This window comes from Syngnathoides biaculeatus, chromosome 13 (genome assembly GCF_019802595.1).
Source record: "Syngnathoides biaculeatus isolate LvHL_M chromosome 13, ASM1980259v1, whole genome shotgun sequence".
NCBI lineage: Eukaryota > Metazoa > Chordata > Actinopteri > Syngnathiformes > Syngnathidae > Syngnathoides > Syngnathoides biaculeatus.
In genome coordinates this window covers 2,435,543-2,453,030 of record NC_084652.1, presented here as the reverse complement: position 1 = coordinate 2,453,030, position 17,488 = coordinate 2,435,543, and the positions used below count along the sequence as shown (strand labels likewise).

Sequence of the window (17,488 nt, the reverse complement as noted above, 5' to 3'; positions counted from 1 at the left end):
ATTGATTAGATGGCAGCCCAGGATAAATAAACGAGACTCCAAGGACAGTATTCCGTCCGGTGTGCCACCGCCTCGTTATGGATTTGTTTCCATGGCCACGGCCTTTGATTGGGATTTGTAATATTTCTGAGCATTGGGGGCGGGGAGGGATGTTATCTGTTGGAGGTGCTGCGCTTTGGCGTCAGAAGCGGATTCTGGCTAGCTTAATCCCGGCATCCAGAGGGTATCGATCCGCGAGCGCTCGCGTCTGACTCGGGTGCGAGGTAATTGGAATGGGGATAATGAAAGCCTGATGGTGATGATGTTGAAATGTCAAGATAATCAAAACGTAGCGTGTACCTATAGGCCAACGTTGTTGAGAAAAAAACGAAGAAAAAAAATCACATCATATTTGTCTACATTGGTATGGCCGTCGTCTGTTAGCGGGCTCATCAAGGACGACCAACGACGACCGTACAAAGCTAAAAATCGATTTGTCGAGATTTGCGCTGGAAGTGAAATGATCGTCGGCCCAAAAGCGCCAATTCGTAACATAATACAAATATTCAACCAAACCCTTGTGCGGACAAGCGGCTTGGAAGATGGAAATGGACTATTTCATTTTGTTGAACAGCAGTCTATTCGCCAACCGCTAAAACATAGCACACGATGCCATAGACGTGATAACGCAAATTTGCATCGATGTTACGGTAAAAATAAGCTAACCAACACTTGCTAAAAAAAGAAACTTAAAGGTCGCATGTAAGAACACCAAAATGTTCAAACGACAATGACAAAAACTTACCTCTGAATGCCACCATATAATTTGAAATACCATAGACGGGTTAACAAATATTACCATATATGTTACAATAACTACAAACCTTCAAACACAAGCTACTTTACCGGGCAACACATACAAGTGGGCGCATACTACAGTATCTTTGATCTGTGGGAATGAGGACTTTCCTTACTGGAGAGTACCGTCACTCCCGGCCTACAGAGCCCACCTGGTTATAAGCCTCAGCCAGTACATTTGTAAAGGAAATACCATTTGGTACATACATACATACGCCGCAGCCGTGTAAAAGCCGCAAGTGCCCACGTTGAAAGTGACATTGAAACACGAGATATTTACCAAGAAAGACTGTACAGAGAGAGTCCAATGCTAGTGCCGCCACGCTAACACTAGCGCCGCCGCGCTAACGGGGCCAGTTAAAAAAGAAAACACACTGGTAAAAATCACAGAGACGCGGCAATAACACGCTAGCTCAGCCCTAACACGGCCAGACTGGTAAAAGTCACTTCCTCGGCACATACATCCGGTCTCTTTTTCTTCTTCTTCTTCTTTTCCTTTCGGCTTGTCCCATTAGGGTCGCCACAGCGTGTCATCTCAGATGAACGCATATTTGTTTGGCTCAGTTTTACGCCGTATGTATTTTAGCCGTCCAAGTACTAACCAGGGCCAAACCCACTTGGCTTCAGAGATCTGACGTTCACAAAGTAGGATGGCCATAAGCCACATATATTTGGTGTCACTCTTACCTTTTTCCGCTCGAGTGCCCCCTTGTGGGCGTTAGAAAAAAACGCACAAATGAGCCGCATCGCCGCATAAATCGCAGGGTTGAAAGCGTCTGAAAAAATCGCGGCTGATAGGCCGGAAATGACGGTAGTCCCCCCTCTGGCTCTTCTCGTTGGTATTGTCCAGGTCGACGCCACGGCAAAACTGCACATTTGTCACTGAAAACATGAAACAAGTTCTGCATTTATGATTGAACGTCACGGAAGACGAATCTTTTGGAATCACACGACAGGATAATGCCGCAGGGGAATATTTTAGAGACGTATGATGATTTGTCCCGACTGTCGACATGTGTTTAATAGTGCGGCGAAATGGCCGAGACCATTAAGCGCGTTTCCTTTTGTGTCCTTGCAGAACCACACGTTGACTCAGCACAGCAGCTAACGCGGCCCAGATGACCGCCGACGACGACAGAGCGGACGACGTGACGCGGCGAACGCCGCCCGAGCGCCAATTAAAGCCAGCGCGCCGTCCCGCTCGCTCTCTCGCTTTAGGGATTCGGCGGCGTGGAGGCCGAGCGACGCCGCCGCGTGCAAGAGAAAGGGGGGAAAAAAAAAACACACACAAAGAAAGAAAGGAAATCAAAACGTGAGCAAAATGACACTGCCCGTCGTTTGCGGAATTTAAAAAAAAAACGTGCTTGTACATAGACTTCTTCATGTGTTGCTTAACTACAGCTATATTGCAATCTTATACAGTATTTGCCATTGTACAGTTTTAACGTTTGTCTGTAAAAAAAAAAAATCAATCAGCTTGATTTTGGACTCAAAAATGAGGAAAAAAAAAAAAAGGCTCAGCGGCGTGCCGTCCCGGGTCAATCATGAAGATGAGGAGGCCGCGGGAAAGGATGCCGACATATGCAAAAGACACGTTTGCGGAAGGTTGAGGTCGTCGCCGTCCTGACTGGAAAAAAAAAAAAACAAACATTCCCACGTGGCTCCGAGAGCAGGGGGACGTCTCCGGACCGCTGAACCCAACATGTACATTTCGACTCTTGATGTTTACCGCTCATCGAAGCCTGGAGACGACTGGATTTTCTTTTTGGGTTTTTTTTTTTAAGTTTTATTTTGTTATCTCGATGTTTTTGTTGGACAAAGGTGTGCGAGCGTCGACCGAAATTCGGAATATTGTTTAATTCTGGATTCGGGATGCGCTCGATTTGGTCCGCCGGGCTCCTCCTGGAGAGTGGCCGACACGATCGGGCCCCCTCCGTGTCTTTTTCGCAGTGTTCCCGTCGCAATCGGTTCCGGCCGGAAGCCGCCGTGGCGACTACACTTTAAAAAGAAAATAAAAGAAGAAGAAAAAAGATTATTCGGTTGTGTAAATCTTTTGCATTCATTGAACCTGAGATGCACTTTTGTATGAAACTTTCACGTTTTGACATTTTGGACTCGAGAATCGTTCGTACGCCGTTTACAGGAAATCTCCGGCTCAATCTCCCCCGCGGCAAGAGGACAGTTATTGCCAATGTTACTCAAAAGTATTGTACAAATCAGGAGCTTTGTATTTCAGCAGAGCTATTTTTTTGTGTTGCACATGTGATGGAAATATTAAAAAGTATGAGGAAAATGGTTTGGTCTTTCTTTATTGTCTTAAGTGAGTGAGATACGCCCTCGACTGCAAAATAAAACCTATACAGTGAAGCTTCGGTTCTCGACCACAAGCCGTTCCAGAAAACGGTTTGAGAAGTGATTTGTTCAAAAACCAAATCAATGTTTCACAATCCACTGAATGGAAAAAGAAATAATGCGTTCCAAGCCTAAAAAATTGGGCTTTTTAAAGCTTTTTTTTTTTTTTACCTTTTCCTGATAATAAACTGCATAGTAGAAATACATATATAGTTTAAATAATTTATATAATAAAATAATTGAAGAAATATAGGCGTTTGAATTGACAATAACAAAAAGTGTCGTGGGTTGGTCAAATGCTTGCGCCGCGCGCATTATGTCGTTTCCGGGTTTTTTCGGCGGCGCCGGAATTCACAACAAAGCGCGTCGTGGGTCAGCTGGTGTGGCCGCGCGCAATATGTTATTTCCAGCTTTTTTTCGGCGGCGTTCCAGTACCGATTTTTGGTTCGAAAATAGACGCAAAAAAATCCAATCACAGGGCACATCCAACCAATCGCACTCACAATCACACCTATGGGCAATTTCGAGCGTCCATTAATGTTGCACGTTTTTGGGATGTGGGAGGAAACCGGAGTGCCCACCCGGAGAAGACCAACGCAGACACGGGGAGAACATGCAAACTCCACACAGGAATAGGACCAAAAATCGAAAAACAATACAATTTTTTAAAAAAAATATCGTTACAAGGTGACATAAAATCAGAACATTTGATACTGTTAGATGAGATGTTGTCGTACGGCGCAGTAAAAATGTAAAATCCTTGAACACGTCGGTGTCTGCCCTGGAAAAAAAAAAGTGTAAACAGTTCCACTGGCATCCAATAATTAGTCCTACGGGATGCATTAGTGAAAGGAGCACAAATGTGCTCCGATTTGAACATTGGTTTGGACGCTTTGGGGTCCCTCAAGGTTGCCGTCCACGCACTCTATAAATGTGTGTACTTGCAATTAACCTCGCAGACGGGACCTATGACAGCATGAACACAATGGGTTTTTTTTTTTTTTGTTTTTTTCTGATATTAAAGTGCTTTATATTTCCCCGTGGCTCCCTCGTGGCTCGGGCTAACGAACATCTGAGCTTCTTGAGGGAGGTCCGCGTTATTAATGACTCCATTACCCATCACCCCGTGCGGTCCACGCTGTCAGTCTATTATTTAGGGAGCCGCCAGCACTACGGGACACCGACAAACGGGATTTACGGAATGAGACGAGACACGCAACATCTGTCCGTCGCTTTCATATTTCAACGGCGTTTATGCACTTTGGTCGTGTCGCGACTGCAAATGACGAACGATGCCGAGCGTAAATGCTCATCACCCATAACATTGATTTTTTTTTTTTTTTTTTTGGGAAATATGCCTTTGCAAAAATAATATCGCTCGTTTGTTTAAAATTCAAATTCATATCCACGGTTTGCACCGCATCATATTTGTGATTTTTTTGTATTGCCCACTCGCGCACACTCTGCCGCATCCATCGATGCGTCCATTTTCTTTCTCCTCTGCAGCCCACCTCCAGCGATTTTGGCCCCGAACCGGTCGACAGCCAATCGCAAGGCGCACGCGCAGTCGACGGCAGATGTCTACATACGCTATTAAAAAAAATCATAATAAACGACAGTAGCTTTTTATTTCTCACAGCGACCCAATATCAGACCAAACTTTTTCTGTTATGGGCCAAATAGGATCACTGGAATTAGTTCTATTTTATAAATGCCGGAATTGTGGCAGATGGAATTTTTGGAAGCAATTCTTTTTTAATTCAGAAGTTTACATACCGTAATTTGCGGTCTATAAGCCGCGACTTTTTTTTTTTCCCACACGCTTTCAACCCTGCGGTTTATGCGGCGATGCAGCATTTTTGTGCATTTTTTTTCAACGTCCGCAAGGGGGCACTCGAGGGGATAAGGTAAGAGTGAGACCGGTGGAATATATGTGACGAGGAAGTCGCTTTGACTAGTGACGTCCTGTTAGCGCTGCGCTAGCATGTTACTGCCGTGTCTCAGTGATTGTTTTACAGGTATGTTTTTATTTTAACCGGCCCTGTTAAAGAGTTTAACGCCAGTGCCGCCGTGTTAACGCTAAAGCTAGCGTTAGCGTTAGCGGCGCTAGCGTTAGCGCCGCGCTAGCGTTAGCTTTAGCGTGACGGCGCTTGCCTTAAACTCTCTGTGTACCGTTTTTCTTTGAAAATATCTCATGTTTCAATGTGGGCACTTGCGGCTTTTACACGGGTGCGGCGTATGTACGTACCAAATGGTATTTCCTTTACAAATATACCGGGTGAGGCTTATAACCAAGTGCGCTCTGTAGGCCCGGAATTACGGTACATTCTATTCGTATTTGATACCGTTGCCTTTAAAATGACTTCAATGTTTTGGATGGGCAGGAATTTTCACCCATTCCTCCTGACGGAACTGCTGTAACTGAGCCTGCTTTGTAGGCCTCCTTGCTCGCGCTTGCCCGTTCAGGTCTCCCAATTGCCTTTTCCATGGGCTTTGTGATTGTTACTCCAAAACATTGATTTTGTTGTCTTGGCAACCATACAATAATGTGGTGTGTTTCAGGCGCGCCTTCAAACATATCACACACACACACACACACACGTGTGTTTCTCCAATTAAATAGTGTCAGTCAACGTGTCACAAAAATCTCACAGTCAAATGAGTTATCCCAAATTGTTTAAAGGTATCGTCATTTGTCTGTATTATAAACTTATGATTTCAAAAAAGTGATGAAAAATTGTCTAAAATTTGTTCTGTTTTTTTTTAAAACATCTCCATTGTGTTCTGTTAGTAGGCATGTGTATCGAATATCTGAAGTACCTGAAGAAAACAAAGGGATGGAGGGCTTTTATTTTCCATCCATCCATTTTCTTAGCCGCTTATCCTCACTAGGGTCGCGGGAGTGCCGGAGGCTGTCGAGGGGGAGGAGACGGGGGGGGGGACACACCCTGAACTAGTCGCCAGCCAATCGCAGGGCACATGGAGACAAACAGCCGCACTCACAATCACACCTAGGGGCAATTTAGAGTGTCCAGTTAATGGCTATTTTATTTTATTCATTGGTTGTATTTCACATATTCTTAGTTTATCCGATTATGGAATTGTTTATTTGTCTCAAATCATCACATATTAATGTTAATTATTTTCTCTTCATGGTGACGCAGCTGTAGCATGTTGGCCTCCCAGTTCTGAGGATCCGGGTTCAAATCCCGGCCACCCCTTGTTTGGCGTTTGCATGTTCTCCTCGTGCCTGCGTGGCTTTTCTCCCACATCCCAAAAACATGCAACATTAACTGGACACTCTAAATTGCCCGTAGGTGTGATTTGGGTGGGACTGTTTTCTGTCTCTATGTGCCCTGCGATTGACTAGCAAACAGTTCAGGGTGTACCCCGCCTCCTCCTGCCCGCTGACAGCTGGAATAGGCTCCAGCACTCCCCGCGACCCTCATGAGGATAAGCGGCTCGGAAAATGGATAGATGGATGGATGCATATATTCTTAATGTTATTGATGGTTTGTTTTTTTTTTTTTTTTTTCTCCTCTAAATGTAGTGTTCTCATTTCAAAAACAACTTTTCTTTTCTTGAGAGCTGGAACACCCCTCAGTCAAAATCAGATATGGTCCAGTCCAGCAAGAGCCGCCTTCCTGAAAGCGAGCCACGCCATCCATTTAACAACTTTGCTAGCATGTCCGCGTGCCAAACACTTTTAATAAGCTTCAAGGGCATTCGATCGGGTCCAGAACTTTGCTTTGCCAAAGACGGACTGGCCCATATCATCCATTACATTAAATTGGGTGGCGGCCTCCAGCTCATATTTATGATTTAATTAAATCCACTTGCGAGGCGCATCGGAACCACCGCGGCCGCTCTCTTAACGGCAGCCTAAGCAGACGCGCCCGCGCACACAAGTGCGAGAGTTGCCTTCCTGACACGCGCCAAAGTGTGAGATTTTTGTGGGCGCGTTGGCAGGAACGTTCTCGGGGGCTCGTTTAAAGCCGTATAATTACACAGCTCCCGCCCCCCACCCCGTATTCTTCCATCAGAAAGCAGCAGAACGGATGGCCCGTTCAGCGATAACTTAGAACCTCGGCGGTGCTGAGGCGCGAACGTCGGCCCGTTTATTGGAACCGGACAATTCGAGGCAGATGTTGCAGAGGAGCCGCGTGTGTGTGTGTTGCATTTTGCTTTGCTTTTCTTTTCTTTTTAATTATATTTAACAGACTTTGCACCAAAAGTCGCCTCCGAAGTTCAGGACTTTATTGTTTACTAAAAATGAAGCACTGTGCCACTTTTGCGCCGAGACCAGTGAAGTTCTGTTCTACGAGATTTCCTGACGGACGTGGAAATGGACGTGGATTTTGAAATGATTTCTAAAGCTTAACCGTTTGTGTAATAAACGGTACATTAGCGGATCCACTTTGATCTGTAAGCCGCATTTGTGTAAATGAGAAATTGCGAAGGATTTATCTGCCCCGTAATCAAAAAGGACTTCTGATGTGCAATTGGCGCCGCGATGCCGTGTGCGTCCACGTTGAGGGTCCGCGGAGACCGGTCTGCCTGCGTGCGTGAAAATTTGCGGCAGTTCTACCTAAGAGTCCTTTAAATTATTATTTTGTTTTGAACTGCACTTTCACTTGGCATCTGAAGTTGCGTAATTAAACACCCGAGTCAACGTTTCTGGGAACGGGCCACGCGTTATTATTTCCCCTCGTGACGCTTTGCTGTCACTCAGCTTTGGTGTAAAAATGGGAGTTTGGTGCAAACTCCACAACGTCAGGCTGCTCATTCCTCTTACCCAAGGAGACCTCGGAGACTTCTTAACGGCGTTCAATATGGGCGCCCGAGCGTGAGATCCGGATCCATTTGGCCGGCAGGTCCGCCGGGACCGTCTGGGGGTAACCCAATCTCTCACAACGGCACTCCACATCCACGGCGCCATCTTTTCACCTCGGAACTGTGTCAGCAAAATGGACGTCGCGACCTTAAGATTCGCTTGGGTTTGTTTCTCCGTTTTCAAAGTGACTACGGCATGGATGGCGTTTTGTTTCTTTATTATTTGTACCTTACCAATGCGGAAGTAGCAATAGTCGAAAAACATACGGAGAGATTGGAATAGCCCGATTGGTGTACACCGTACAAGTCGTACTTACGTCAATGTGAACCAATAACTTTGTGTATTAGTGCTAAATCAGCAACTTAGCTGGCAGATAGATAGAGGGACAGGGAGATGGATGGATAGATGGATACAAAGACAGACACAGGTGGATAGAGTGACAGATACATATACATAGATAGATAGATAGATGGAGACAAAAAGAGAGATAGACAGATACATACAGATAGATAGAGAGAGATACAGACAGATTCACAGAGAGATAGATAGATAGATAGATAGAGACAGAAAGAGAATGATAGAGAGAGAGATACAGCCATAGATAGGCACAGAGATAGATAGAGGGACAGGGAGATGGATGGATAGATACAAAGACAGACACAGAGAGAGAGTGACAGATAGATAGATAGATGGACAGACAGATACATATAGATAGATAGAGAGAAAGGGACAGGGAGATAGATGGAGACAAAAAGAGAGAGAGATAGACAGATACATACAGGGATATAGATAGATAGATAAATATAGAGAGATACAGACAGATAGAGACAGAGAGCGATAGATAGATAGACAGAGAGAGATAGATAGATTTGATTGATTGAGATACTGAGATAGAGACAGAAAGAGAGAGAGAGAGAGATGGGCGGGCATTACGGACAAAGTCCAATGAATGTAGTCCTGATTTTGGTATGATTTGGGCAATTTTGTAATCATATTTGGCGGGCCAGATTTGAAATGTTTCCATAGGTTCCAGCACTCCCGTGACCCTGGTGAGGATAAGCGACTCAGATAATGGATGGATGATATAAACAAATGTTAGGGGCGCAGTCATCAGTAAATTTTTTTTCTTTTTTTTTTTTTTTTTTATGACAAAAAGTGTACAAACGAGCTGCCAGACCTTGCACATTTTCTTGTTGTTTCGCCGGGAAGGTGTGGGGGCAGAATTTTCAAAAATGTATGTATACCGTAACACCAAACAATGAAATATAAACCAGCTGAGGTTTGGAAACCAAATCAAATCAAATAACTTGCTGCTTAACAAGAGGGACTTAAGTATCAATAATGCAGAGTCCACTCGCTGCGGATCGCTCGAAATGTAAAATAAACCCGTGCTGGGAACTGCAACGTCGTACGTCTGGACGCGAGCGCAAATGTGTGTAGTCAAGACGTTCGTGTAAGTGTGCACAGCTCTTCAGAAGTGTTAAGAAATCAGTGTGGGTGTTGATCAGGTTGAGCTTGTGTTTCTCATCCACAAATGTGCAGAAATCGTGGGCTCGATTCCTGCTCAGTGATGGTGTCGGTTTCTGACTGGCGACCAGTTCGGGGTGCGGTCCGCCTTTCGCCCGAAGCGAGCTGGGATAGGCTCCAGCTTTTCCGTGACCTTTGTGAGGATAAGCGTCTTTTTACTACTAATTGAACGGGTTGGAAGCTGCCCAACCAAATAGACACGACTGTGTAGCGATCGCTTCATTTCAGGTAGGAATTATTCTTCTCAATCTCAAATAGTCGAGAAGTATTTATAATGCCAAGTTGACTCATTTGAGAACAATGCGTATTTTAATAAAAATAATAAACCATCTGTCACTGAGGTTTACGGAGGTAACCGTGTGGCAGCAATACGCTTCCGTGTACGGAGGAGCCGCCTCCCTGTCCTACATTTTTTTTCAATCGGAGTTAATGAATGTGAGTTTGTGTTAAAACCGGGTGTCATTTATTTAAATATTAGTTTTTGTATTGGGAAAAAATCTGAGTGGCTCCATCACGATGTGGGATTTAGTCTTGATTGAGAACAGATCCAGCAACGAAGTATTTGTACGCGTCCAGACTTTTCTACGCTTTCAAACTCTTTCGTGTAAATCTCGACGGTTTCCTCACCTGATCCATGTGTGGATCCAGTTGTCCAAGACGAGCGGAAGCGAATTAACGGTCCAATTTTTTTATCGGCGAAAACATCATCTTCGGCATTAAATATGGATCCTCAATTTCAAGTGTCTCTCGTTTTTCCACGTACCTTCGTTTAATATCACCTTCTAAATGTTTAACAGTATCGCACACAACTCTGAGTGTCGTGCTATAAGACATATTTTCGTTTCCTCTCGGCGGAATTAACTTTCACCAATGCTTCGTTTGACCGTCAATATGGCGAAGTAAACAAAAATCACGTGATTTTTTATGACGTAGGCGCACGAGCTCTATATCACTTGTTACCACCTGTACTCTCATATCGGTGGACAAGCCAGGACGGTTTTCGTCCCGCGTCGGCAAGCAGTTAAATCCGGCAATGAACCCTGACCGGACGTTTCGGGCGGTATTTTTCGGTCGCGCGTAATGTTTGAGATTGGACTTGATGTCATTCCCACGTTTTCTTATCCGTGACGTTCCGTCCCGGCACTCGCCGCAGTCCATTCCTCGTTCCGCGTCTCAATCGTACCCGTCTGCTTTTGTATTCCGAGCTTCCCATTCCTCCCTCCCCGTTTTACACTTGTTTTGTTTTTTTTTTGTTCCTCCTTTACACTCAGCTGCCCGTCTTTATCCACACGCGTCTCCGCCTTTGCATCTTCTTGTATTGTAAACAGCTCACAAAAGCGCGACAAGGTCTCCGCTCGCAACCTCCCTCCCGCTCTTGTTTTCCCAGCTATTTGTTATTGTCTCCCTGCTATCTCGCGTGTTTGTCTCCGTCGTGCTTCCTTTCCTTTTTTGTTTTTTACTCTCCACAGCGCGACAGACAAGGGGGGGGTGGGAGAAGCAAAAGTTAATTAAATATGGAACGAGACGGAGCAGGCGTCTCTTTAAACCATCATGTCATTAAAATGGCGTCCCAAGGAGATCCGCTTAAAAGGAGATGTGGAACAATGTCTTCTCAGTCAGATATTTATGGGCCTGGTTATGTAAACATGCCCCCTTTATTCTCTATGTATATTTCATGTAATTATCACTTTTTGTAGCGCTTCCCCCATGAGATTTTTTTTCGCAGAAGCAAGGAGGTACTCGGGGAATGTCATTAGAGGAGACGATTGCTAGTGCTGCTATGATGCCGCGTGAGGAAAAATAAAAAGTCGACATTCCCGCCCCGGTGGAGGCTTTTTATCTATATTTGACTGCTTTGTGTAAAATCGGCGTTGTGTAGAATTCTGCTGCCTAAAACCGCGACCAGAAATGCTCTCGCTTGCTGGTCACAACTGTGGCCACACGTGAATAATCGAAAGAACTCGATCAGTTGTCAATTGAATTTGCTGCTTCTTCCTTAACAATCGTGCCGTGTATTTTTTTTTTTTTTTTTTTTTTTTTGGGGGGGGGGGTGTTCAATAAAAAAAATAATCCTGTAGAGTACCTGAATATGGGGCATCTCAACATGTTGTTTCCCAAAGAAGAACACGGGGCTGTCGCAGTTTTTCTGTTGTTGCGGCGAGTTGGGAACGTGCGCAACGCTCACTTGTGTGATTGGCCGACTGTTGCTTGTTGCGCGGCTGGCCGGGATCATCCGAAATGAGTTTTCTGCGGAGTTGACTGTAAAACCTGTTGAATCTCTCCAAACAGAGTTTGACCATGTCACTCGTCTCAGATTGTGACTTTAAACGATAGCAAATGACAAAACGAATGGAAGCTCGTTCAGCAACGGTCTCGCACGTTTTATAAAAATCACGAGATTATGGAAGTAGATTAGTGCCACCGGGATTTGAATTTGAAATGCCACAGAAAACAGGATTTGAATTTGAAATGGAAAGTGATCACATTTTGAATTGTTGGGTTTCAGTGTAACTTTTCAATGCTTACAATTCAACCGGCTACGTTTCGCTGTCTAAAATTCACCGTCTGTGCCACCAGGCAGGGTTACTTCAGGTCAGAACCGAACACCCAGCCAATGGCAATTACGCTTTCTTAATATGTGATGTCACGTGACTAAGAAAGCATAACTGCCATTGGCTGGCTGTTGTGTCTGGTGGCACAGACGGTGAATTTCAGACAGCGAATTTTAGCTAACTATTCAAAATGTGATCACTTTACATTTCAAATTCAAGTCCTGGTGGCACTGATCTAATTCCATACTAGAAGAGCTTGCAAATGCAAGCTTCTATTGCTTATTATTATTATTATTAATGGACTCCTATTTCTTCTCTGCTTTTCCTGGCAGTCTGGACGTCCTCATGGCATCGCACTGCCTCCCACAGTTCAACCGTGGTACTACGACAGACATCTGTTTTTGGGCTGCTGTGCTTTGTTGCAACTATAAAGGTAACATTATCTTATTAAATGTTGTTCATTTATTTATTTGCTAGAATTGTAGTATTAAGTCTCTCTTCACTTGAATATCCCGTTGTACCGAGTGAATCCGCGACAACATTTTTTTTTTTTTTTTACTTTTTATCCGCGTGTTCGTCCATTTCCCAAAAACTGTTCGCCGTCGGAGGCCAGGACTGGCGTTTTGAGGCTTTGGGCGCCAGCTGATGAAGAGGCTGGAAGAGTCCGTTGGGGCACCTGGGTTCCGTGCGCAGTGGGAGGAAAAGCTTTGTTGGCGGGTTCGACCACGGATCCACGACGGTCGAGGCGGCGTCCGCGGAGGTGGGAGGCGTCAGCTGAGGGGTGCTTCACAGTGCAGCGCTTTGCCCACCTCGCACTCCAATATGATGTACGGTTCACACACAAGTGCTTTTCATTTGAGCGTCGTGCACTCAGCTGCGAGTTGTGCTTGGAACCCGGTTAAAAGTTGGCACTGGTAAAATTTCAGTATAATAGAGTAGCAATTAGCTTGTAGGTTTTCTTTATGCAATGTGGTGGAATATCTGTTAAACTGTGTGTGCTGACTTTATTTTCTTTTGGAGGGATTTGTATTTAAATGTGTTCATTTGTGAAAAAGAAATACTTTTGTTTGCCATTTTATTGTTGAAACCATTGTTTAAGAAGGACAGGAAGTGACGTGTTGAGGAGACGCGGGAAAAAGAGAGAGAGAAAAAGGCCAGACGGAGTGGAAGGGACGAGTGGTTGTTGGAGGGCAACGAAAGGACAAAGTAGTATCAAAAGTTGATCGACGTGTTCGACAAGGACTGTTGAAAGTTCAATTGGGATAGTGTGTCCTTTGAGTGGACTACTTAAATCACGCCGTTACGTGGCGGAGTTAGCCGCTACCACAGGGGCTAAGTGCATGCATGGGACTTGGCTTGGGCGCTAGCAACCAGCTAACGTGAGTTTTCCAGGCCTGTGTACTGGAACATGAAGGAGAGGACAAGGGCACTAGCGTCGAGCTAACGCGGCTAGCGAGGCTCTGTTTGGACTTCAAGGGAGACAAAGGGACGAGGACCATGAGGACGCCGGACAGAAGAAAAACCACCTTCACCTTTCTTCACTCCTGCCTTGGGAAGCACCGCAGTGACATTGGGGTTTGAATTTTGTTTGCTTGCCGGCTATATTCATATTTGTTTGGGCCCCGCGCATGTGTGCGTTGTTTATTTGACTGTTGTGTAAACATGTTTGATTTTTCCATCCTTGATTTTGCTATTAAATGTCCACACTTATTGTTACATAACCACTTTTAATATGTGACTATCTGCAAGACAGTTAAAATAGTGGTGAGTTTATCTGGTAGCTTGATTATTTAAATTAGGATAATAATAACTCATAAGGGGAAATATTTTTTCAGAGACTTTTGATAGAGAATTAAATGCACAAGTAAAGAGTAAAATTGTAATGGACATTTACAGTAATTAACATTGAGTTAATTTAGTAGTTTTGTACTTTGGAGTAAGAAAAGAACTCGGGTGGCTACCTCGTTGAAGTATTTTATACTAGAGAGGTGTTACGCGTTGATATATGTGTACGTATAAAAGCGACTTCTTCCGTCCGTCCACATTCCCTCACATCAAATCTGGTCTCCCACAAGCATACTGTAACTAAATGCCGCTCGCCGTTCTATTGTTCCTCCAGTCTCCTCTGCTGCGGGGTCAAAAGGCCTCCAAGTAATCTAAGTAGCTCAGACTTAAGCGACAATAGAAGGTCTGCCATTAGCGTTTTACCCACAAGAGACGGTTACTACCCCCCCCCCCCCACACACACACACACACACGCATACCCGGTCACCTCCCCCTCCCCCTCCACCAAAGCGCCGAACCTGCCGTATTGCTAGCCGGGCCCCGACCCCGCCGCACAGACTGCAGAAAACCTGAGCCGAGTTGCCGGCGTCGACGGCAATAACCACTGAAGAATTGCTTTTAATCAACGTCTGAAATGAGGGTGACTTGAAGCGTCGCCCCATGCTGATTAAATGTAATTGTTTAATTGCCAAGTGCTGGTAACCCATCCTGAGAGGATTCTGACGGAATTATTTAATCTCTAGTCAGGAAGTGCACTGCAGGAGAAAAAAGCGGCGAGAAAAGGGAAAGCAGAAGGCGATGAGAAAAAAAATCCGAGTACTCATGAAATATGAAAAGGTGCTTTGCATTAAGAGCAAGCGAAGAGGCGAGTACCTTGAGTGACGCTCCAGCGTGGAAAGAGGTCTCGCTCTGACCCGGAGCGGGAGTGTTTCAGTTCTGTTTGCTTTTTGTGCCAAATTCCGCCTTGTTGTGCGAGTTTGTCGTGTCATGCTGAACATCGCGGTGGGCTCACTCCCCCACACACACACCCCCCCCCCTTTTTTTTTTTTTTTTTTTTCCACGTTATTTTCGGCCCGCTTTGAAGGCAACGCCGCTCACGGGATGATTTCAGCGTTAGGTCATTCTCGCAAAGGACTTTAGATTAATTCTCCAGGGGTTGTCTTACAGTCCCCCCCCACCCCACCCCATCCCGCGCCCCCCTTTCTCTCTGATCCCCGGCTGCTTCTCTTCTAATGCAGCTCCATAAACTTAAAGGGCACAGGTGTTCTCCATTAGAGGCCTCGGCTCTTAGATGCAGACATCCAGGCCCCCCCCCGCGCCCCAATAAAACCGGCGACGGGTAATTGGGGCTAAAAACAAAACGGCAGAACTGTATGCACGCAAACACGTTTACCGGATTAGCACCTTCGTCCGTGTTTTTCCACAGCGCTCCGGAACTGAATCGCCGCGACGATGCCAGGCCCGGCTTCGGTCCGCATCGTCGCGCTGTGATGACATTTCAATCTGTCCTCGAAATCAACGGCGGCTCTCCCGCTGGTTGAACTCCACACAGTGCAAGTGTCCTCACCCTCGCGAATAAAACCGGGCTCTCTGTTCTCCTGATAAATGCGGTGCTGTCACCACCCCTGGGGAAATGGGCCTGAACCATCCTTCCGTTCCCTCTCCTTGGTCAGGACGACGGGTCGGTCCACGACCGGCCCCCGACGGAGAAGGGGGTGCGGAGGCCCGGTCCCTGCAGCTGTGCCAGTCCTCCCGGCATCTGACCGGGGGGCCCAGATGTGACAATTTGAACAATGGCAGTTCCCCGTGGGACCTTGGCACCTGCACAATGTAACCCCCGCTATCTTAACATGATGGCATAATTACCACTCCGGTGAGTCCGCATCTGGACAAAACTCCTGGAATCCATCAAAATGAAGCCAACAACTCAATCTGCACAGTGGAAGGAACTGGGTAAAATGCCCACATCATTGTTTAAAGTGCGCAGTGATTCCCAACCACTGCGCAACGTCCAATTTCAAATCTTTCGAACTCATTTTGAATCTATTCCGATAAAATATGGTAGCAGGTAAAAAAACACTCGTTAAACTAGTTGGCAGAAGGCCAAATTAACGTGTAACCACGAATTGCCAGTCCTACAACAGAACGGACCTTTCCGACTGGCGATCTTAAGCTCCGCCCCTCTTAGTTACAGTTGCCATGTCCCACAAGCTTCCAAAATGGCGACTGAAAAGAACAGGTTTGAAGTCGATTCTCAAACGCGTATTCAAGATACTATTGCGGTATGTTTTTGGCCAAATGCGTCAGACTTGTCCAAGAGAGTTCTTAAGAGATGTCTCAACTATTTCACGCAAGGACATGTACACGGAATTAAGATTTTCGACGGAGCGGGACGCAAAGTCAGAGTTACGGCGAAAAGTTGGCGATCGATGCAAAAATGTTTGACTCCTCACAAACTTCATGTTGAAATCCAACAGGATAAAATAGTGGAATCGTACTGCGCATGTAAAGCGGGGTTGAGTACTTTTTACTTGGAAAGATCACGAGTAATATCATTGTCGTCCTTGGAAGTGAGTTCGGTTCGATTTTCTACATTTAAACAATGGTGATTAACTCAGTCAGTACCGTAGTCACCAGATGAAAAAGTTTGACTTGGCTCGTAATCGAACCCAGTGCCCTGTCTTAAAAGTCCGATTTGATACAAATGGGCAAATGGACGTATCACTAACCCGACGCTTCGGCATAAAACATGACACACTTCATTCAGCAGGTCGGTGATACGCTAACCAAAGTGAAAGTTGTTCTCCTGCACTGACAATAATTCAATCAAACTCCGAGAAGATACTTTTCCCTCACTTACCTTTGAACATACCGCCTTGTGTTTGTTGATATTGTCCACATTTAGTTGTACGTGCGGTCTTCCGCAAGCCTTAACCCATCGTAGACGCTTGGTCAACTGTGTTTTAGGCTTTGGAAAATGAAGCAACCTAGCGGGATATCTTTCATCAGAATTGCACGTTCCCCAAGCGCATCTGAGGGCCATTTTCTTCGTAACATGAACTTTTCCAAGCGCACGCTACTGACAACCGGCATTGCTTGTGGGACAACACGGCGGCAGGGGCGTGTCAAGCCGATGCGGCGATCTGATTGGCTATTATTGTACGAGTGATTGACAGGTGGGAAAGGTCCATTCAGTTGAACACTGAGGAAGATAAAAATGTGAGTAAATTGAGACGAGATCGTGATTTCAGTGTCCGCTTTTTGGGCCTAGTCAGCCCAGATACACGCTCGACGAGGACAAGTGCTGCTCTCGAAAACAAATGGGAAAGTCTTACTTTTAGGTCCCAAACTTGAATTCATCTGAGAATCTTTGTCATGGTTCGGTGCTGCTCTTTTGGTTAACAGCAGAGTTCAAGCAGTTGGCTTTGTATTATTGCCAAAAAAACAAATGACAATGAACTGCCATAATTATTTTTTTCTTGATTGGCCACGTATTTGTATACACTTATGTCTTTAAATAGTACACAGAGTATTTTTACAGCATTCTCCACATTCAAGGTTGTCTGGAGAACTTTTTACATGCTTCAGTGCTGCCGTTTTG

The 17,488-nt window shown here is 45.3% G+C and overlaps 1 protein-coding gene and 1 long non-coding RNA gene across 9 annotated transcripts in view; both read left to right on the top strand.

Moving 5' to 3' along the window:
• LOC133510649 (zinc finger protein 521) overlaps nt 1–2,379 on the top strand; it is a 173,750-nt gene extending 171,371 nt beyond the window's left edge. For all 8 annotated transcript variants that reach the window (XM_061838800.1, XM_061838807.1, XM_061838805.1 and 5 more), the window contains one exon: nt 1,916–2,379. In XM_061838800.1, the coding sequence (XP_061694784.1) occupies nt 1,916–1,945 (30 nt within the window). In that variant the 3' untranslated portion in view covers nt 1,946–2,379. The remainder of the gene's footprint in view (nt 1–1,915) is intronic.
• Nucleotides 2,380–5,099: 2,720 nt separating this feature from the next.
• The window catches only part of LOC133510540 (uncharacterized), a 28,814-nt gene continuing 16,425 nt past the window's right edge, over nt 5,100–17,488 (top strand). The window contains exons 1-2 of the long non-coding RNA XR_009797636.1: nt 5,100–5,207; nt 12,435–12,535. This is a non-coding gene — a long non-coding RNA (uncharacterized LOC133510540). The remainder of the gene's footprint in view (nt 5,208–12,434; nt 12,536–17,488) is intronic.